Genomic DNA, 22,517 nt, shown 5'->3' with positions numbered 1-22,517 from the left:
TTTGCCGGTTCCGCGTTAAGTTTACAGAATATGATATTTACTTTTTGTTCGACCGTTAATTACCTACGCCTACTTAGTGGCTAATCTGGAATCTGAACAAATGGTACGAGCGCCCTAGACATATTCCTGGAAGTCAATATGTTAAGTTCTTAATCATTTATTACATTTTACATGTTTTGTCTCACTCAATCTGCTACAATAACGAGCAGCGTAACGTCGAGCGTCCAACATAACACATTTGTTTGAAATGGACGCCGCTCAGTTTGAATCCTAATATGGGAATTCGCTCTTATACAAAGGGTGCGAGTGTACCATCCCACCATCCGTATCCACAACCACACCATCAAAGGTCTTCACTACAGCTTTACAATTAGCGCCCTTCCTGAATCGACAGTACCATAGCTGAAGTCTATTGCGACGGTAAGCGTTGTGGGGCCTGAATGGTTGCCCGTTATATACCAACTTGGGGTACATATCGCCTTGCAAGAATTCAACTGTAATCAATGTTTTTTGTTAACTAATGTAGCAACTGCCAATTGCAAAAAGTTTACAAAGCCAAGCAACGGTAAGGAAAGGACGTTAATTTTAAATAAAAAAATAATGTAAGGGGTGAGAAGTTTATTTTTATTGCATAACAAAACATGGTTCATCAAATAATTACCTACTTAAATCTATGTCGAATTATAAGTCTCAATCTCACTCAGTTATCATTACAGATCTTTACTTATCATCCGACTTCTTTTATTTTGTCTTTTTCACAAACGTTCTCAAATCGGGGTGACGTATTAAAAAGCGGTCAAACCATTTATTTCCTGGCCGTCCATTTTTAAAAGTATTTCTCTTTCCAAGATCTGTCATAATTTGTAGTGCAGTATTCATAATATCCCTTTTCTTTACAAGTCCGTACTCACTTTGGTTTATAATCCAGTCTCTTAAATGGAGTTCCCCGTCTTCGCCTAATACAGGAGTCGGTCCCTTCTTCATCTTATCAGACCGATTCAGTTTTACGCGCAAATAAATTGTACTTTTGGGTATGCCGTAAGTTCTGGATGTTTGATTGAAACTTTTGCCGCGTCTTATGTCGCCAAGAGCACGTTCTAATGCCTCAGCAGTGTACGCAGTATCAGTTTTTCTACGACGATTTTTGTTCTCCTGTGGTTCAAAGGCGTTTTCTAAAATGAAGTAACGCGTATGAGGCAATTTTTTTTTGATAGGTCATGGTGCATTGGTATACGTTGTCGAGTTATACTCCAGCATGGCATATATTAGCGCTTCTTTCTTATACAGGCTAGCGAGCGACAATGCAAACGCAAATTAAATAAAATATGAAGAATCATACAACTTTGAAGATAATAATTTATGAAGTGAAATATATTTTATTTATTTTATTACTTGTTGAGAACACGTACAGTCTAAAGTACAAATATTTGCACATAAGTAGTAGTTACCTACTTATTTACAATAATGGGTTGTCACAGAAAATAACAACAATTAAATAAAATAAAAAAAAGATTAAAACAACGCGTGATATTCTGGCACTAAAATCTAGATAAACTATATATTTTTGACAAGGAATTAATATTTCAATATCATAACAACATATCATACGCATATTCTTCTTGCTTAACAATTCAATTATTAAATGCTTACTTTAAAAATAATAAACAGGTAGGACTAGGTACATAGGCAAATAATTAGTAAGACGTTTGTGGTTCCGACAGGCGCGGATGCCTGTTTCGTAAAATTATTTAACTGCACATGCAGTATAGTAGGTACCCAATTGTGTTTTCTGTTGTAAAAAGCGGGAACCATAATTATTTAATGTACATCTTCATATCAGGATGTCTTTTTAAAAATTGTTTATACCACGTATTCCCAGGTTTCCCCTTCAGGAAAGCATGCGATCTTCGAAGATCAGTTGCAACTAAAATTGCGATATCCAAGATTTGCTGTTTCGCGAGGAGTTCTTTGGTACCATTACTTATAATCCACCGTCTAACTCGTTCTTCTCCATCGTCACCTAATATTGTTTCTGGCCCCATTTTCAGCGTTCCGAAACTTTTTATTTTAAGTCTGTGGCAAATGGTGGTCCTTGGTACTCCGTAAGCTTTGGCCGCCGCGTGTGTAGACTTGCGCTTGGTAATGACGTCGTAGAGCGCTCGTTCCAAAGCATCCTGATCGTATGTGCGACGAGGTGCCTTTTTTGTTTGGTTGACAGGCTTACTTGGTTGGTGTTCTGAAATATTTAACGTATAAATTGGTTTTGTAGGTGGTACGACTCAAAATTAATAAAATTAGTAATTATTGCCGGCCGAGGCCGAGCTGAGGTCAGCAAACATGTGATCTGAGGCTTTCTTATTTACTGGCGAAGGTGTGTATACAATTTTTCTGTTCAACGGAGCCGGGAAGCGGTAACTTCGATTAGCGCAGCGAAATTGTAATGAAATTTATCGCTTTCCGGCTGGAATACAGAAGAGATTTTAAAAAATGTATTGATCTACTGATGAATTAGACCATAAAGACTGTACACACTTAATCTCAGGCACTCATGATCAGGTAAATATTTTAAATTTTAGGATAAAATAGAACTTTTTTTAGACTTGTCTCTGTTAATTTAATGTACCAGTACCAGGGAATGACATAAAACAAGTACAAATTATGTAACATAGTAGCTCACGGTAGTAGAGATCACGGTTTAACTCAACAACACTATCCATTTTCGGGCAGTTTTAATAATTAATTTAATTAGGAGGAACAAACATTCTCTGTTTCGTTATAATCATTCGGTTCTTGCTTGCTTCTCATCACTATTTCTTTCAAATCAGGATGTCGTTTTAAAAATCCATCATACCATTTTCTACTTGGTTTCCCATTTTTGAAATTAGTTATTCCCATATCATCAACAAGACTTTTAGCAGCATTAAAAATTTCCTTCTTTGTAACAGGCGCATTCCGACTGTTATCTATAATCCAATCTTTTAGGCGTTCTTCTCCGTCATATCCTAGTAATGTATCTGGTCCCATTTTCATCTTTCCGAAGTGATTCGCTTGGAGTCTATTGAAAACTGTAGTGCGGGGTACTCCATGAGTTTTGGCTGCCCAGGTAATGCTTCTCTTTTTTACGGTGACGTCGTAAAGGGCATTATGCAAAGCTTCCTCGGAGTAGACGCGAAAGGTTTTCTTCTTTTTCGATTTGTTTTCTAAAAATAAATGAATAAATGCCATTAGTTAGTAGTCAGTATCAAAGGGTCAAAGTTAAGATGCGAACTTTGAACTTGGATAAGGTGGAAATCCAATTAGCTAATGTAGATTACTATAAATCATGACTGATAATTAGTAATAATTTCTAGACTAGACTAGACTTTTAATAAAAATGTCCGTAAAAATTGGGCGTTCTTTACGATACCTGTATAAAAAGTTTAACAAATAATGTATTATTTATTATTTATTTAAGGAGTACCAACAGCTATTTACACAGATAATACAACAAACATAAAAAACAAAGAGCCAATACAGCAACTCACAAAAGAACAAAAATATAAAGACGTACACTTAGTGCACAATTTAGTGCATAATGTAATGATATATTTTTTTATGTATGTTCTAAATTATTAACGCGGTAAAGCGTGAGCGAAATCAAGAAATTTGCACACTTTTATTATCATCATCTGGTTATTCTAGTCTATTACAGACTATTAAAACAACGTCTTTGCAAGTAAAGCGGTTGCGTTATTTATGGCTGTGTAAACCAACACAGGACTTGTAAACGTATAAAAGTAGAAATGGTTCTTCGAGTATAACTTGTTCTTCTGGTGTTACGCTATCTTGAAAGCAATATAAGGGATTGATTGTATTTTAAGCAGTCCAAGTCCATTTCAAGCAACAACTTGGTAGGTAGACTAAGTGACCGACCACACCAGAGCGTCGCGTGTCTCGGGGCGCGCAACGGACGTCCGCGCCACGCCACCTGAGTGTAATTCAAAAACCGGCCAAGAGCGTGTCGGGCCACGCTCAGTGTAGGGTTCCGTAGTTTTTCGTATTTTTCTCAAAAACTACTGAACCTATCAAGTTCAAAACAATTTTCCTAGAAAGTCTTTATAAAGTTCTACTTTTGTGATTTTTTTCATATTTTTTAAACATATGGTTCAAAAGTTAGAGGGGGGGGGGGGACGCACTTTTTTTCCTTTAGGAGCGATTATTTCCGAAAATATTAATATTATCAAAAAACGATTTTAGTAAACCCTTATTCATTTTTAAATGCCTATCCAACAATATATCACACGTTGGGGTTGGAATGAAAAAAAATATCAGCCCCCACTTTACATGTAGGGGGCGTACCCTAATAAAACATTTTTTTCCATTTTTTATTTTTGCACTTTGTTGGCGTGATTGATATACATATTGGTACCAAATTTCAGCTTTCTAGTGCTTACGGTTACTGAGATTATCCGCGGACGGACGGACGGACGGACGGACGGACGGACAGACAGACATGGCGAAACTATAAGGGTTCCTAGTCGACTACGGAACCCTAAAAACGTCTAAAACAAAATGTACTGAGGAGACGTTACACTCCGTCGCGGACGTCCGTTGCGCGCCCCGAGACATTTTGGCCGGTACCTACTGCTACGAATATGAAAGAAATCGCGAGAAAAATATCGACGAGCAGTCGAGCACGTTAATTTTACTTGTGTAGGTCAGTAAAGTATGTAGGTAGGTACTCCTGTAAAAGTAAACACACACGTAAGTCAGATATCAATTTTGGATTCATGTTTACAGATTGCATCGATTGGCAACAAGAACTCCAAAAAGTCACTTTTAACTCCATGCATTCGCCTTATAAATTACCAAGAGGAGACAAAAACAGAACTAAAAGAAAAAGATGCACTGTCTGCTACCAAAAGAAGAAATCAGTTTATGTAACTACGTGTTGTGCAAAGTGCCCGAAGACCCCCGGTTTATGCTTAGGGAAATGTTTTGAAGACTTTCATAAATATAATGTTACCCATTTTGTGAATACAGGGACGGCCCTATTTTGAACTACCTAGTATGGACTAGGTAACATTTTTCTGAAACTCTCGGCATATAAATCTGTATGAAGAAATGAAATGGAGAATGTCTAGTCAGTCCTTGTCAAAACTAGGACACGTTACGTAAGAATAATACTGTGCACAGTGCACATAATATACATAACTTATTTTTTAAGTGTACCTATGCTTTCTATTTCTTTATGAGTCTTGTAAGTCTTAATAGTTTTTTTTACATGGGGGTTGTTGATGCGATAGTTTATTATTTTTCCCCTCACTAGCTTGGAAACACGTGTTTTGTCCTTTAATACCAGCGGGTAAAAACGCATTTTATCCACTAGTGGGTAAAGTAATTTGACCTTGAATAAAGTCAAATTAATTGCTTTAAAATTGATAAAAGTAGGTGAATCTAGTAATAAAGATGATTTACCACCTGTGAAACTACTGGAAGCAGTGATAAACGCATTTTTTGCGTTGTAGTTTCCTCGCTATAATAGTGAGGGGAAAAGTTTTGTGTTACACTCGGGTGCAAATGTATTTTACTTCTTGTGTGTTAAAAAACTCGCAAGTTCAGAATTCTATTCTCGAACCACTCGCTTCGCTCGTGGTTCAACTATAGAATTTAAATTCCACACTCGGCGTTAAAATACAACTTTGCCCCCTTGTATAACAAATAACTATATTAGAACTATTTTGAGTTTTCAAACATTTCTCTTTCGGACAACCAAACCAAAACCACCAAACCAAATGTTTGTAAACGACTTCGTCATAAAAGAACATTTTGTTAATAAACTGTACTGAACAATTTATAGTCAAGGAGAATATTTGCACATTAAATCAAGATTCAACCGTACGTCTTTTATGTAGCTACTTAAATAATAGCAATTATTAGATAATAATCTACTAGTTATAATGTAAGAAATACTAGGTATTAGTATAGCTAAAATCCATGTCATTGATCACAGGTGAAAAGAAGATTGAAGTAGAAGTGCATATACCTTCTGCCAGTGCCGTGCACACCCTCCAGAAGTTACCACGAGACAAACGGAACCAGACCATGCGGAAAAGATGCGTTATGTGCTACAAACAAAAGAAAATCGTTTTTGTGTCCACGTGTTGTCCTAAATGTCCCAAGTTCCTGGGTTATGCGTCGGGAAATGTTTCGATGACTATCATAATTATCATGAATAATGTATTGAAAACCGTATGAAGTAAAAGCATACATCTGTTTTAATAATTTGCAGAGTAACGTTGTAGTTTTAGGGGGAGTACAGAATACTAACCGTCGGAAGAAATGTACGAGTTTAATAAAAAATAATATTTGATAAACGATACATATTAGAGTGGTCATAGTAGATAAGTAAAAACTAAGGTTTTCTCATTTATCATAATTGTACGACTCGTAAAGTAAGTTAGTGTATCAATATCCCGCTAGATGTCGCTGTACCGTCCATGCAGACCTGTACATCGCGGTGTTAAGATTTTTCTTGGATTGTATAAGTATTCTGTCATATTATTTGTTAAGTAAGCTAAATAAACCACCTATTTCGGATGAACAGTTTTGTTTGATTTGTTCATGGTCCTTCGTGTCGCCGGATTCCGGCAGGAATAGCAGTGGAAACGGTTTTTGCGTAAATCAAAATAAATAATTCGTCAGAAGTGGACGAATTATTTAACGCACCTATGGGCAGTGGATTGCTGTTCGGGGCGATTTCAGCAAGTACGTGTGGAGCGTAGAGATGGGTAGTGAGTAAATACTCAAGAGTAAATATCGAGTAAATACTCAGTATTTACTCAAAATACCCGTATTTACTCGTTTTTACTCAAATTGATGGGTATAAACTATTTCGCGTGCTGAAATGGAAATACAAATTAGAAATATTGGTGTATTTTGTTATCGACTACTAAGTTAAGTAATCAAATTTATATTAATTTTATTTTAAAGACGTGCTCTCCATACATGTAACTATTTTTCACAAAAATAAAATTCAGAAATTACCAGTGTGTTATACATCATCTGATAGGTCTTTAAAAATTAATTGAATGTTTCTAAAAAAGTTTTTTAATAATATGAACAGTTTTGGAATAAAACGATAATTAAGGCCGAAATAATGTTTATACCTTTATAACTTTCGAATTCGTTGTTGGAAAAATATCCAGAAACCGTCAAATTATTGGCCATATAATACAAAACACAAAACTAGTACTTTAAACGTCACCAGCTGAGCCATTTTTGAGTTTTCTTTAGAAAACCCTTAATAAAAGGTCGTAAGTGCCACATTAACAATCACTTCCGAACGTCATGCCGTTATCTAGAACATCAATTTCATTGAAGTCTCATACTTTTACTGTAAATACCTGCTTTCTTAAAACAAAACTGCTAACTAAACATTATCACTATTTTTTTCTCACAAAGATTACCTTTTTTTCGACAAACTAAGACTCCCATAAGCTTCTAATAATATAAATCTCATTTAAACATGTCCACACAGTTAAAATAAACACGACTAAGTACTTAAATCTCATTTTTTAAATTATTTTTAGGTAACAGTTTATACTCACCCAAATGAGTAAATACGAGTATTTACTCGGTGCTTTGAGTAAATTACGGGTAAATACTCAGTATTTACTCACCCCTACCCATCTCTAGTGGAGCGTACTACTGCGTCCAAGAGCAGCCGACAGAGGGCGCTTTGGAAGGAAGGCTCCGGCAGCGAACAATCTACATCCGTGACGTCACGGAAGGGTATGGTGCAAGTGAATGGATGATACAGGTAACGAAACCAAAGGACAAACTGTGAGTACTTTTACAATTGTTAAAGAAAAAACAACCTAAATTCTTGTGCCATAAAAACCAGTGTGTTAAAAAGTGGTTCTAAATAGAAGTGTAGTGCCAATCTGAACTTTATGTATGCGAATTGAAAAACTTTAACATTCATCATCATAGAGTCAAGAAACAAGCAAAGTTGGACTATAAGTACATTAGCTTACTAACTTAGAATAATTAGTTTAAGGATTTTGATTCAGATGGGGAACCTATGCCCAATTTTTTCGGAAAAATTACATCTTAAAAACACTTGTAAAATTTTAAAAACTTATTCTATAGACTTAGAAAATTTTGTTACTATAAACACTTGTAAAATTTTAAAAACTTATTCTATAGACTTAGAAAATTTTGTTACTATAAACACTTGTAAAAATTTAAAAGGTTATTCTATAGACTTAGAAAAATTTGCTCCTATAAACACTTGTAATTTTTTGTAAACTCATTATAGAAACATAGAAAGTTTTTAGTGTCATAGCGATAGAATTAAATTGTTCACGGGTTATATCGGTTGTATTTGGAATAAAATTAAAATTCTATATTTACGTATCTAAATTTGGACCTTGCTGTAAATATTTACAGGTTTTTTTTTAATATATATTTTATAATAAAAATGGAAGCCCTGATTGCAGGCCAAGAGGATGTAAATAAACGTATAACCAAAGCTCGAACAAATTATAAAAAATCTCCGAAAGAGTGTATAACTTTAAAGTATATAGAGGTTAGAATAGATACTTTGGATGAGTTGTGGACGGAGTTCTTGTTGGGTCACAAACGATTGATGGAAAATCATCACAACGAATTAAAGTCGTCTACATATGTTCAGAGCGATTTCTATGATATAACCCAGGAATTGTATGTGGAGTATAAGACTGAATTAAAATCAGAGGCTGAAGCCTTAACCATTCGGACCAGTCAAGAACAACCCATACAAATCCCCGGTACCTCTTTTGCTGCAGTAAAAACCAATTCAGTGAAGCTACCAAAAATTATTATTCCAACTTTTTCAGGCAAATATACCGAATGGACTACATTCCGTGATTTATTTGAGTCTCTTATTCACAAAAACGAATCCATAGACAATGTACAAAAAATGCACTATTTAAAAGGGTTGTCTGGAGAAGCGGAACAATTACTTCGGCAAATTCCGATATCTAATTCCAATTATTATAAGTGCTGGGAATGCTTAAAACAAAGATATAATAATAAGAGATTTATGTGTCAAACTATTTTAAAACGGTTTTTATCTCAAAAGAACGCAACTTGTGAGTCAGCAAATTTTTTAAAGGAACTAATTGACACCAGTTCGGACTGTCTTCATGCTCTAAAAAATATAGGTATTGACGTCGATGCTTGGGACGCCATAGTTATTCATTTGCTCACTCTCAAGTTAGACCCAGAAACTAGAAAGCAGTGGGAATTAACTGCATCGTTGCAAACCACGGAAGAAACCTTACCTACTTTTGAGCAATTCAAAGATTTTATCACAAATCGATTTAGAGCTTTAGAGTTCACAGAAACAAAGAAAACTGTAAATTATAACCCCACCCCCACTACTCATAAAGCACGCGTTTTACATGTAGTTCAAAGCAACCAATGCCCATTTTGTTCAGAAGGTCATAAAATTATATTTTGTAAACAGTTTGCAAAAGAAGACGTAGACTCACGACGCGAGTTTGTCCAAACCAAAGGCTTGTGTTTCAATTGTTTAGGTGGATTCCATTCAGCAAAGGTATGCCAAAATCCTACCCCATGTCGAGTCTGTAAACGTCGCCACCACTCATTACTTCATCCCAAGAATGGTCCTGGTACCAGTGTTTCTTCCGACGAGGTAACAGAAAGTACAACTAATGTTGGTACAGTGGAGGAGAGCACTGAAGAGTTAACTGAATTATCTGACTCTGAGATAACCAACATCACAGCTTGTTTCTCTTCGGGGGATGATGGTCAGGTATTGTTACCCACTGCAGTTGTGGGAGCTCAGTCGAAGAATAATGAGTACTATCCTGTTCGAGTAATGATAGATCCTTGTTCTCAAGCTTCATTTATTACGGAGGCAGCTGTTCAATATCTGGGATTGAAACGTATACCAATACGCAGTAATATTTTTGGTCTGGGGGGAGAAAAGAATGCAACTCCAAAGTGGAGAGTAATACTTAACTTACAATCGTTAGTACACCCTGAAGAAAGGCTTTCAGTAAAGGCATATGTACTGAACAAAATTACCACCATAATGCCAGCAAAGAAAGTAGTAAACTTGGGCTCTATAGACGTCACTGGATTACAATTGGCTGATCCAAATTATCACACACCTAACAAGATTGATGTCTTATTAAGCGCTGTGGTTTATAGCCAGATTGTTGCAGGTGAGGTAAAGAAAAATAAAGAAAAAACACTGGTAGCCCAAGCCACTTCGTTGGGTTGGATTATAGCAGGAGAAACTGGATGCAACCAAAATGCATCCAACGTATCTGTGTTTCACACTTACCTGGTTGAAGATGATCTTCTGAAGAGATTCTGGGAATTAGAGTCTGACGTTTCTATGGTTAAAAGTCGTTTATGGACTGAAGAAGAGAAAAAGTGCGAACAAATATTTGCAGATTCAACTACTAGAGACGACACGGGAAGGTATATTGTAAGACTTCCGTTTGATGATGATGACCCTAGCTGCAAATATGGCCATTCAAGAGATGTGGCAGAAAACAGATTTTATGCTCTAGAGAGGAGATTAAACAAAAACCCTGAACTGTGCTCCCAATATAAAAATGTGATCGATGAATATTTACAATTAGGACATATGGAAAAAGTACCTGAAAAAGAGAAATATAAAATAGACGCCGTATACTTGCCCCACCACGCAGTTGTTAAAAAGGAGAGGGAAACTACCAAGGTGAGGGTGGTCTTCGACGCGTCCTGCAAAGGTAAGAATGGAGTGTCTTTAAATGATAACCTTTTGATTGGACCGAAACTACAGCCAGATTTACGACATTTAGTGTTGCGTTGGAGATTATATCCCATGTCTCTAGTAGCTGATATTGTGAAGATGTATAGACAGGTCAAGGTCAAAGAAGAAGATGCAGACTTTCAAAGGTTATTATGGAGAGATAGTCCTGATTCAGTGCTACAAGATTATCGACTACTAAGAGTAACTTTTGGCACTGCTAGTGCACCATATTTAGCGGTCAAGGCTTTGCAACAAACAGCTCTAGATGAAGGAGAAAATTATCCTTTAGCCACTGAAAGAGTAAGTAAAGAGTTCTATATGGATGACCTTATGACAGGTTGCGAAACTGAAGAAGAAGGGATTCAAATTTATAGAGAGATGAACGAATTACTGGGAAAGGCTGGATTTATTTTACAGAAATGGACTACTAGCAACAACAACTTATTGGAGATGATTAAAAAGGAGAAAAACGAAGTAGGAAGTGGAATAGAAATAAAGCAAGACGAAATAATCAAAATTTTAGGACTTACCTGGAATCGAGAGAGTGATGAATTTCACTATGCAGTTTCACTTCCACCCATGAAATTACCGGTAACCAAAAGAAGTATCATTTCTGATATTTCAAGGCTATTTGATCCATTGGGTTGGGTAGCTCCTAGTGTTATTTTAGCAAAGGTTATGATCCAGAAGTTATGGCTAACAGGAATATCATGGGATGAGGAGGTTCCTAAAAACATAATAGATGAATGGCGTACTTATCGTGAAGAATTGACAATGCTCACACTTGTCCAAATTCCCAGATGGATAGGAGCAAAGAAAAGCAGCAAAAAAATCGAAATTCATGGTTTTAGTGACGCATCAAAAATCGCATTTGCTGCTGTGGTATATGTCCGAGTGATAGACGAAACTGATAAAGTCACGGTTACATTAGTCTCAGCAAAAACCAAAGTGGCACCTATTAAACAGGTGTCTATACCCAGGCTGGAACTATGTGGGGCTGTTCTTCTAACTCGGCTGTTGATGGAAGTCGCGGAGCATCTTAAAGTAGACAAAGGCGATATTCATGCTTGGACAGATTCTACGGTCGTCCTAGCTTGGCTTAACAGTCACCCAAATAGGTGGAAAACATTCGTTGCGAATAGGGTGTCCGAAATATTAACTACTTTAGATGCCAGCCAATGGTCCCATGTTCCATCTAAGCTGAATCCTGCAGATCATGCTTCACGAGGATTACGTCCATCAGAGCTTACCACAACTTCAATGTGGTTCAATGGACCAAAGTACCTTCAAAAGGAACCAATAAAATATGACAGACCGAAAAACATAAATACAGAACTCGAATCAGCAAATGTATTGCATATTACAAGTGACTGCCAAATCTGGGATAAGTTTTCGTCGTTAACACGATTGATCAGAGTTATTGCCTATTGCAGACGGTTCTTAAACTCAAGGAGGTCTGTCACTGATAAACATTTCACAAAATATTTGACCAGTAAAGAACTAAAGGATGCTTTCGATGTTTGTATACGACAATGTCAAAAACAATATTTTGAGGAGGAAATTAAGAAGTTAAAAGGCAAAGAAACCCAAATGCCACGAGGTTCAACTATAAAGTCCCTGAACCCATTTTTAGATGACCAGGACATTATGAGAGTTGGAGGGCGATTAGAAAATAGTACCTACCTAAGCAATGACAGAAAACATCCAATAATACTGCCCAAAGTCTCTACATTGTCTCGTCTTATAGTAGTGGACGCACACATTAAGACTCTACATGGTGCACCACAAATTATGCAAAATTACATCAATTCAAGATATTACATTTTAGGATCAAAAGATTTAGTGAAGGCCTGTTTTAGAAAGTGTGTCATTTGTATTCGATATTCTGAAGCAAATAAATCTCAATCACAGTTAATGGGACAGTTGCCTTCAGCAAGGGCTACTCCAGCACGTCCGTTCAAATTTTGCGGGGTCGATTATGCCGGGCCTATCCAGCTACGAACATCTGGCGGACGTGGACACAGATCCTTCAAAGGATACATATGCCTGTTTATTTGCATGTCCACGAGAGCTGTTCATATTGAAGTAGTTAGCAGTCTCACTACTGAAGGATTTATACAAGCCTTTAAGCGGTTGGTAGCTAGACGTGGACCCTGCCACGAAATCTGGAGTGACAACGGAACCAATTTTCAGGGTGCCTCCAGGGAACTTAATTTATTGTTACAAGCGGAGAACAGGAACATGTTTGCAGAAATTGCAGAAGCTTTAGCAACCCAAGGCACCATTTGGCATTTTATTCCACCACATGCTCCCAATTTCGGCGGTCTGTGGGAAGCAGGCATCAAATCAGCGAAGTACCACCTAAAAAGAGTTATAGGTGAATCTACGTTGACGTATGAAGAAATGGCTACGATGCTGGCTTAAGTGGAAGCATGTTTAAACTCTAGACCCCTAAATCGTTTAGATAATGATCCAGACAGCATAAATGTCTTAACACCTGGACATTTTCTAGTTGGGGAACCACTAATTACAGTGCCAGACTACGACTATTCGAAAGTTAATGTTAGCAATTTAAGAAGATGGCAGTTTACACAACGCATGGTACAGGAGTTTTGGCGAAAATGGTCGAATGAATACCTTACAAGGTTTTTACATCGCTATAAATGGTCCCAACAAACTCCAGAACCAAACATTGGAGATGTTGTTCTAATCAAGGAAGACGACTTGCCTCCAAGTCGTTGGCTATTTGGTCGGATAGTTAACAAACATCCCGGTGCGGACAACATCACTCGCGTTGTTACTCTACGTTCAAAAGGGTCCTTAATAAAACGCCCAACCTCAAAACTATGTATTCTGCCGATTAGTACCTAGGTTACACGTCAAGTCTATTTTTGTCATGTATTTTACTCAAGTACTATTTATGTTTCGTCCCATGTGGACACTATTATGTTAATTTTAAGTTAAGGTTACGTCCAGTTGATGAAGTAACAAATCAATTTTATTATTGTTTTCATTAAACATTTTATATTCTTGTTGCTAGTATTAAGAGTATTCTTATTCTTGATGTAAAAGCAAATTGCATTACTGTAAGTTTAAATTATGTATTAATAGCGTTTTAGTTAGTTGTATAAAGATGTTTAAGCCGCCAGGAAATTTTACGAAATCCCACTTCATTTATGAAGGAAGCTTTGTCACGGTGGGCGGAATATTTCTCTAAGTAACGTAAGACGTTCCTTGGTGGGCGGAATGTACGACTCGTAAAGTAAGTTAGTGTATCAATATCCCGCTAGATGTCGCTGTACCGTCCGTGCAGACCTGTACATCGCGGTGTTAAGATTTTTCTTGGATTGTATAAGTATTCTGTCATATTATTTGTTAAGTAAGCTAAATAAACCACCTATTTCGGATGAACAGTTTTGTTTGATTTGTTCAATAATATTTAATGTATAATCATTATACATAATGTATTTGGTTAAATTGTAATAATTATCCTCTAGTCATTATAGCCAAATCCAATTATTGATTACCCTTGATAATATGACACATAACATAACATACAATCACGCCTGTATCCCATAAAGGGGTAGGCAGGACACATGAAACTACTAAAGCTTCAGTGCCACTCTTGGCAAATAAGGGGTTGAAAGAAAACGAAACTGTGACATTGCAGTGACAGGTTGCCAGCCTCTCGCCTACGCCACAATTTAAGCCATATCCCACAGTCGCCTTCTACGAAACCTACGGGAAGAAAGGGGGTGGTGAAATTCTTAACCCGTCATCACACAGAATAATATAATATAATATGACACAAATGTCAAATTGGCCTTTATAAATGTAAGTTTTTGTGCTCCGATCGGAGTCCACTGATTTTGTAAAAGTTTAAAGAATAATTTGTGAATGTAAATCAATGTTTTGTAATTGCTAAGATCTCATTAATATTATTGTACAGTTTATCTTTTACCCAATAACTTAAGAATAACTTATGAGTTATTTTATTTTTTAGAAACAAGAATATATAATTTATATCATACAATATTAAGTACAGATTTTAATAATACATTATTTAAGGATATTAAATAAGTAGTAAAATAAAAGTCTTCAAAGTAATTTCAAATGTCTATTTCTGAATTCTACAACACAAAACTACATTTAGTCTTATATATTATTTGAACATTTTTACATTAGCTGCTGTCAACGGAAGGACTGAGGGAATTATGCAAGTTGCAGAGATGATGATCCTTTGTGGCCTATTTCACAACGGTGACAATCGCCACCCGACACTGACACTTCGCCGTTTGTTAAAGAACAAGGAAATATTAACGATTTTAATAGCCTACATTGGTGTCCCACTGCTGGGCAAAGGCATTCCCCATGGATTTCCATCCGTCACGGTCTTGAGCAATCTCCGGTCAGTCGCTAAAGCCTTCGCCACACATAAAGCGTTTTGATAGCGTAGCGTTAGCGGAGCGCAATGATAGCGGTGCGCAGGCGGAACGCTGGCATTCCGCTCGCTATCCACGCGCATTCCTCTCGCAATCCGCGCTCGTTGGTTCCCGACGGCGTGCGCTGGGCGCAACGCCAGCGTTCGTCCGGCGCACCGCTATCTATGCGCTCCGCTGACGCTTCGCTAACGCTCCGCCTACGCTCTCAAAACGCGCATGTGTGGCCGAGCTTTAAGATATGCGTCTAGGTCATCCCGCCATCGCCGCCTGGGTCTGCCAGATCCTCGCCGTCTCGCACCCAGACTGTGGCAATTTTAATTTTTGCCCACCTCTGTGGGTGCATGCGCCAGACATGGCCGGCCCAGTCCCATTGACGATGAATATTGACGATGTTTAACAACCCTTATGAACCCAGAAATAGGCAGAGAATTGTCAGTGTAAAGTGTCAATGTCACTGTGGTGAATGAGCCCACCATCCATAATTACGTCACACCAAATTTCGAACTTTTGGACCCCTCATATGTCAAACTTTTTTTATAGTAAAAAGTTTTGTGTTTTAATATGTACCTACTGCCATACTTGGCATGACCCCTTCTCCTACCCTGTTGCTGTGATGTAATAAATGGATGACTTCTGATCTCTTTGCAGCTAACACTTTATTTATTGTTTGTATAGACAGATTGATAAGAGCTGGCACACTGGCTTTTGCGATTTCGCTTCTTGAAACATGCAATCATTATAATGATCTCCAGCTTTTTTGCCTTTTTAAATACATATCATCATCTACATATAGTGAAAGATATCGAAGGAACAATATGCAGTTATTGATGAGAAAGGTGGTCAACACCTTGAAAATTCAACTAAAGGCAAGTTCCATTACAAAGTAGAATTAAAGCCTCCGCCACACATAAAGCGTATTGATAGCGTAGCGGCAGCGGAGCGCAATGATAGCGGTGCGCTGGCGGAACGCTCGCAATCCGCGCGCGTTCCGCTTGCAATCCGCGCTCGTTAGTTCCCGCCGCCGTCCGCTGGGCGCAACGCCAGCGTTCGTCCGGCGCACCGCTATCGTTGCGCTCCGCTACCGTTCCGCCTACGATATCAAAACGCGCATGTGTGGCTGTGCTTTAAGAAGGAGAAGTGTGTCTTCTCTTTTTTGTGGTGGTTTGCCATGTCTAAACTAAACTTATTTTGATTTATTGATTTTAGGGCCATAAAAGTCGCATTTGATAAAATTAAATAGAAATTGTATGGCAAATATGTGGTAACTTGAATGATAATTTTTTAACTTGTCACTTGAAACCTTTACAAAATATATTTGTGACATAATATGGCATTTACGTATGTCATTACGTACAGAGTTCCGTTCTCATTGGGCTACTTACAAGAAATCGTAAATTTACAGACATGATACGATACGATACGATCATTTATTGATAAAATATATTTTACATGTCATTTTCTTAATTCTAAGACTGACTGTTTACTTATAAATTTCATAATACATCTACCTACTCTATATGAGGTCTTTTTCAAGCTAAAATGATGATCGTAACGTAATATTCGTGATAGTAAGTATTTTTCTTAATATATTTTTCCTTTTTTTTAATTCATACATGCCAGTGATCGTAAATGACTTTTTATTAACTTATTATGAAACTACTTACATTATCTTAATAAGTTACAATGGAAACAAATTATAAAAGGTATAAAATGAGTGAAAATCCTATAAAATATAGGCACTACAAACACAACCGTTGATATAAAAATAAACATCATACAAAGAAGGACTTAGTTTGTTGCTATACTTATTCAAAATTAAGTAAAAACATTGTATCACTATCGATTCAACTCATGGAAATTATAAGGTCAAGCACTTGACCAGACCTGATTATTCATAATTATCTCACACATTAATATATCATATTACATACAGTTAATCCTAAGTTATATATTGAAATGGAAGTAATGTATACATCGGAGGACACTGACATAAAAACGAAGAAGAAACAAGTAATTAATCAATTATCTTATGAATTTTCTTTGTTAGATCGCTGACGATGACCGGGCCATATAAATATCAATTGCAATCACGTCATAGAATTATTATTTATGTTCAATAGATTTAAGGGACCGGCCACATCAGAGCGTCGCGTGTCTCGGGGCGCGCAACGGACGTCTGCGCCACGCCGCTTCAGTGTAATTCAAAAAACGTCTCCTCAGTACATTTTGTATAGGAAGGACGTAAGACGCGCCGCCAAGCGGCGCGGCGCGCGCCACGCCGCCGCCACGCCACCTGGGGCGCGTCTTACGTCCTTCCTATACAAAATGTACTGAGGAGACGTTTTTTGAATTACATTCAGGTGGCGTGGCGCGGACGTCCGTTGCGCGCCCCGAGACACGCAACGCTTAAGTGGGAACGCTGGCTAACGCACTTTTTTTACTTTTACTCTTGCTTCTTCCACTTACGACGAGTTGAGGTTATCTAGAACACTCACGTCTTGTCATTCTAGCTCGGAATTTAACTAGAAAAATGACACTAACACAATGTTACTAAACTTCTGATGGCGACGCTTCGGAAGCAGATCAAAGAAAGAGCTCATTACTACGAAAAAAAATTGTTCTGAAATGTCAATGGTGTAAACCTTGTTTTAAAATTGTAATGTTTATAATATAGGGTAGCTTAAGAAACTAGTGACGTAAGGAGTCTGTAACCGACCAGTACACGCTATACTAGTACTCCCGTGTTTTATTCTGGAATATATCCTGAAACCTTTCAGTGGCGACGAAAAAGAACATACGCGTGTAAAAAGTGAAGTTTTTACGATTAAATTCAGTAATTCACGAGTGAGAAGATGTTAGCAACGAATCTGGTGTTAGGTAACAGCCTGGTGTTCGACCACCGCACGCAGGAGTGGGCCATTTTTAAAAGTCGGTTTACACAGTTTTGTTTGGCAAACAAATTTACAGAAGAAACCGATAAATCTGGTGCTACACGGCGAGCGATACTACTTTCTGCCTTGGTGGAGGACACGTTCCGCATCGCTAAGGACTTAGTGTCTCCGGACAATCTAGATTCGATCGGCTATACGGACCTTATTGCGAAATTAGACGGCCATTTTGAAGCTAAGCGATGTGTTTTCGCGGAGCGATATTTATTCTACAAAGCGGAACAGCGCCCGGGAGAGGAGTTAAGTGACTGGGCGGCGCGTGTGCGCAGTTTAGCACAATATTGTTCGTTCACTACAGAACTCGATTCGGCGTTGAGAGACCGTTTTGTGCTTGGTTTAGAAAACAGAAAGGAAAAAGAAAAACTTTTTGCTGAAGACCCAACTTCGTTGACGTTTAGTAAAGCATTGCAGCTGGCTCAGAGTGTGCGCTGCGCCCGGCTGGCCGTGCATGGCAACAGCGGCACGGCTAGCGCCGGCGCCGGCACGTCTACAGGTGTGTTCGCGATGCGCCCCGCCGCGGAAAGTGATAAGAAGAAAACCAAGTGTAGTGCGTGTGGTTATCACGGACATTCCAAAGATCAGTGTAAATTTACTCAGTATTCGTGTAAAAAGTGCGGAAAGAAAGGCCATTTGAGCCGAGTGTGTAAATCTAAAGTTAAGGCCACAAATTTCTTAGCGGAGGATACTGATGATATTTGCGAAGGTATTTATGATTTTTTCTTATCCGTTCTGTTAATGGGAAACCTATGATGCAATCGGTATTGATTAATAACAAGTCGATTTTGTGTGAAGTTGATAGCGGCAGCGCAGTGTCCGTCTTACCCGCCCATGTTTACACAAAAACATTTAAATCAAAGTATGCTCTGTGTAAGTGTAACGTAAGGCTCAATTGTTACGATGGCAATAAAATCACACCTGTAGGTTATATCTTATTACCGGTTAAGTTTGATGACCGTACAATTGAAATTAAGTTTTTTATTATTGCTTCGATTGATTCACAAATGGCACAGTTACCATTGTTAGGGCGTGATTTTATTAGCAAGTTTGACCTACATTTATGTAACTTTAATTGTCATAACATAAAGGAGGATCAGATATTTAAAAACTTGTACGAAAAGTATTCGCAAGTATTTTCGGAAGAACTTGGCACTTTTAAACCTTATCAAATTCAGTTAAAAATTAATAAAAATGCAGAGTTTAAGTTTTTTAAGCCTCGAACGGTACCTTTAGCGTTAAAGCCTAAAGTTGAAGCTGAATTGCAGAGATTACAAGACCTGGGAATATTGGAGAAAGTCGAACATTCCGATATAGCTACGCCGATTGTTCCCGTGTTGCGTTCGGATGGAAATATTCGTATCTGCGGCGATTACTCAGTAACGTTAAACAAAATGTTATTTATTGATAACTATCCATTACCGCGGATAGAAGATTTATTTTCTAAATTACATGGCGGGGTAGAATTTTCAAAATTAGACCTGTCCAGAGCCTACAATCAGCTGGTACTAGACGAACCGTCACGCAATTTAACCTGTATTAATACCCATAAGGGGTTATTTCGGTATACCCGTTTAGTGTTCGGTTTGTGCAACTCGCCGTGTATTTTTCAGCAATGTATGGATAAACTGTTAGCTGGCATTGAGGGCACGTGTATATTCTTAGATGATGTATTAATTACCGCGCCAAATAGGGAATCACACGTAGCTAGGTTAGAACAAGTTTTAGGCAGACTAAAGGAGGCCGGCTTACGCGTTAAACAGGAAAAATGCGAGTTCTTTAAGGATTCCGTAGAATATTTAGGATTTGTTATTGACAAAAATGGGTTGCACAAGTCTAAAAAGAAAGTAACTGCTATTTTAGAATGTCAACAGCCTAGGAACGTGTCGGAATTGAAATCTTTTCTAGGTATGCTAAATTATTATAGGGCATTTATTCCCGCTGCAGCGAGTGTGTTAAGTCCCTTAAATTTGTTATTAAAAAAAGATTACAAATGGCAGTGGGGCGATGCTCAGAACGACGCGTTCGAAGCAATTAAGAAGGAGCTGGCGTCTGACAAAGTATTAGCTCATTACAACCCTGATTTACCGACGATCGTCACAGTGGATGCGGGGCCCAAGGGCCTAGCAGCTTTACTGGCTCAAACGCAAGCGGATGGTAGGGAGCGCGTCGTGGCCTACGCTTCTCGTTCGTTATCAAAAAGTGAGCAAAATTATGCTCAAATTCAAAAAGAAGCGGTTGCAATAATTTTTGGAAAAAAAAATTTCATCATTACTTGTACGGTAGATCAGAGCCTTTTATTTTAAGGACTGATCACAAGCCTTTAATTTCAATTTTTGGCAGCAAAAAAGGCGTACCGGAGTTTGCGGCTAATCGATTACAACGATATGCTCTTTTCTTATCAGCGTACAATTTTAAAATAGAGTACATTAAAAGTGCAGATAACGTAGCTGATTTTTTATCACGCGCAATACAAGATTCGCAACAAGTTGCTAATGAGGATAGTTTAGTAGAGGATGAAGCTTTATTTATAAATTTTATTCAATATGACATTCATCCTATTTCCGTGCAAAATATACAATCAGAAACGCGAAATGATCCCGTTTTGAGCTTGGTATCTAAACATATTTTGCAAGGTTGGCCAAGAAAAATAGTTGATAGCAAGCTTAAGCCATATTTTAATTGCCGTTTGCAGTTGTCTATGGAAAAAGGCTGTCTGATGAGGGGCCATAAAATCGTAATACCAGTTATCTACCGGGAACGTTTATTGAATGAACTACACAATTCACATTTCGGGGTGGTTAAAACAAAAAGCATCGCGCGTAAATACATGTGGTGGCCAAATATTGATAAACAGATCGAGGAAAAAATTGGTTCTTGCAGTATTTGTTCCTCGATCCGCGCTGCACCGCCGCGCGCGCCGCTCGCGGTGTGGCCCCGGCCGCACGCGTGCTGGCAGCGCCTGCACCTGGACATGGCGGAGCTGGCGGGCTACCGGGTGCTCGTCGCGGTTGATGCACACTCCAAATGGGTGGAGGTTTATTTTATGTCGAGTACCGACTCAGCGAGCGTTATAGCGAAACTATGCGACATGTTTGCTAGGTTTGGTTTAGTTAAAACGTTAGTTACGGATAATGCTTCGAATTTTACTTCTGCGGTTTTCGAGGATTTTTGTAAAAGTAATAGCATACAGCACGTAACAATTGCGCCTTATCATCCCGCATCGAACGGTCTCGCTGAAAATAGCGTTAAATTTATTAAAAAGGGGTTGAAAACAATTTTAGCGCAAAATGTATCGAAGACTGATTTTTATAATAAAATAAATTATTTCCTTTTTGAGTACCGAAACTCTGTTCACGCTACGACTGGACACTCGCCAGCAGAGTTAATGCTAGGGCGGCCTCTGCGCTGCCGTTTTGATTCACTCATGCCAACATCGAACGACTCATCAGACGCCAATTCGTCAGTATCCTCAGCTGATAAAATTGTGTTCCAAAAACAGATCTTACAGCGTAAATACTACGATGGAAAGAGGCAAATCCAATTTAAAGTCGGAGACAGAGTACTTATTAAATCATATTTTAAAAACGGTACAAAACATGCGTGGTTAGAAGGAACAATATTGAGTACCATTGGCTCGTCAATGTTCAAGGTTTACATTAAAAGTCTTCAAGTAACGACTAGAAAGCATGTCGACCAGCTGCTTATGTACAAAGGCAGTAGAGATTTGGAAAACGATGACTACGATGACGATGTACCCGTTCTACAATCCACTGAGCTCAGAGAGGTGGAGCCTGCAGACACCGCAACACCACCGCCGGCGCCGGCGCCGCAGCCAGCAGCCGCGGGGGAGGAGGACGACGATGCCGACACCTCCGATGGCTCATTTTCGAGTGTTGTCTCGCCAACGTCATCGCCGCGACTACAAGGTACCACATCTGTGCCGGAGCCACCAGAGGTACCGACTTCTCCAAGTACACACCTCGCAGGAAATAATGACGAGCCATTGGAACCAGATGTTTTTGTACGACGTTTTCCTCTAAGGAGTACAAGGAATCCAAACCCCGATTATTAATTTAAAAAAAAACGTCTCTTTTGTCTTACTTTTACTATCAATTATATGAATAGTTTTGAACTATTGGTGGAGGGATGTAATGTTTATAATATAGGGTAGCTTAAGAAACTAGTGACGTAAGTCAGTCTGTAACCGACCAGTACACGCTATACTAGTACTCCCGTGTTTTATTCTGGAATATATCCTGAAACCTTTCAAAAATATAAACTAGGAGTAAAAGTACCCATGGTACACATTGACAAGAAACATAGAAAATACAGATA

The 22,517-nt window shown here is 38.2% G+C and overlaps 2 protein-coding genes across 2 annotated transcripts; both read left to right on the top strand.

The window, feature by feature from the left end:
• Positions 1-3,084: 3,084 nt before the first annotated feature.
• Positions 3,085-13,219, top strand: LOC125235016. Its single transcript, XM_048141468.1, has 5 exons — positions 3,085-3,103; positions 5,993-6,104; positions 7,678-7,801; positions 9,494-11,386; positions 12,989-13,219. Exons 1-5 carry the CDS (start codon positions 3,085-3,087, stop codon positions 13,217-13,219), a joined length of 2,379 nt encoding a protein of 792 aa, XP_047997425.1.
• A 4,733-nt stretch (positions 13,220-17,952) lies between these two features.
• LOC125242333 lies at positions 17,953-21,812 on the top strand. The gene is made up of 2 exons (XM_048151110.1): positions 17,953-18,888; positions 21,682-21,812. The coding sequence occupies exons 1-2, from the start codon at positions 18,090-18,092 to the stop codon at positions 21,693-21,695; spliced, it is 813 nt and encodes a 270-aa protein (XP_048007067.1). The 5' UTR covers positions 17,953-18,089; the 3' UTR covers positions 21,696-21,812.
• The last annotated feature ends 705 nt before the right edge of the window (positions 21,813-22,517 follow it).

This window comes from Leguminivora glycinivorella, chromosome 2 (genome assembly GCF_023078275.1).
Source record: "Leguminivora glycinivorella isolate SPB_JAAS2020 chromosome 2, LegGlyc_1.1, whole genome shotgun sequence".
NCBI lineage: Eukaryota > Metazoa > Arthropoda > Insecta > Lepidoptera > Tortricidae > Leguminivora > Leguminivora glycinivorella.
Note: the sequence above shows the minus strand (reverse complement) of the source record. Positions and strands in the feature narration are given on the sequence as shown.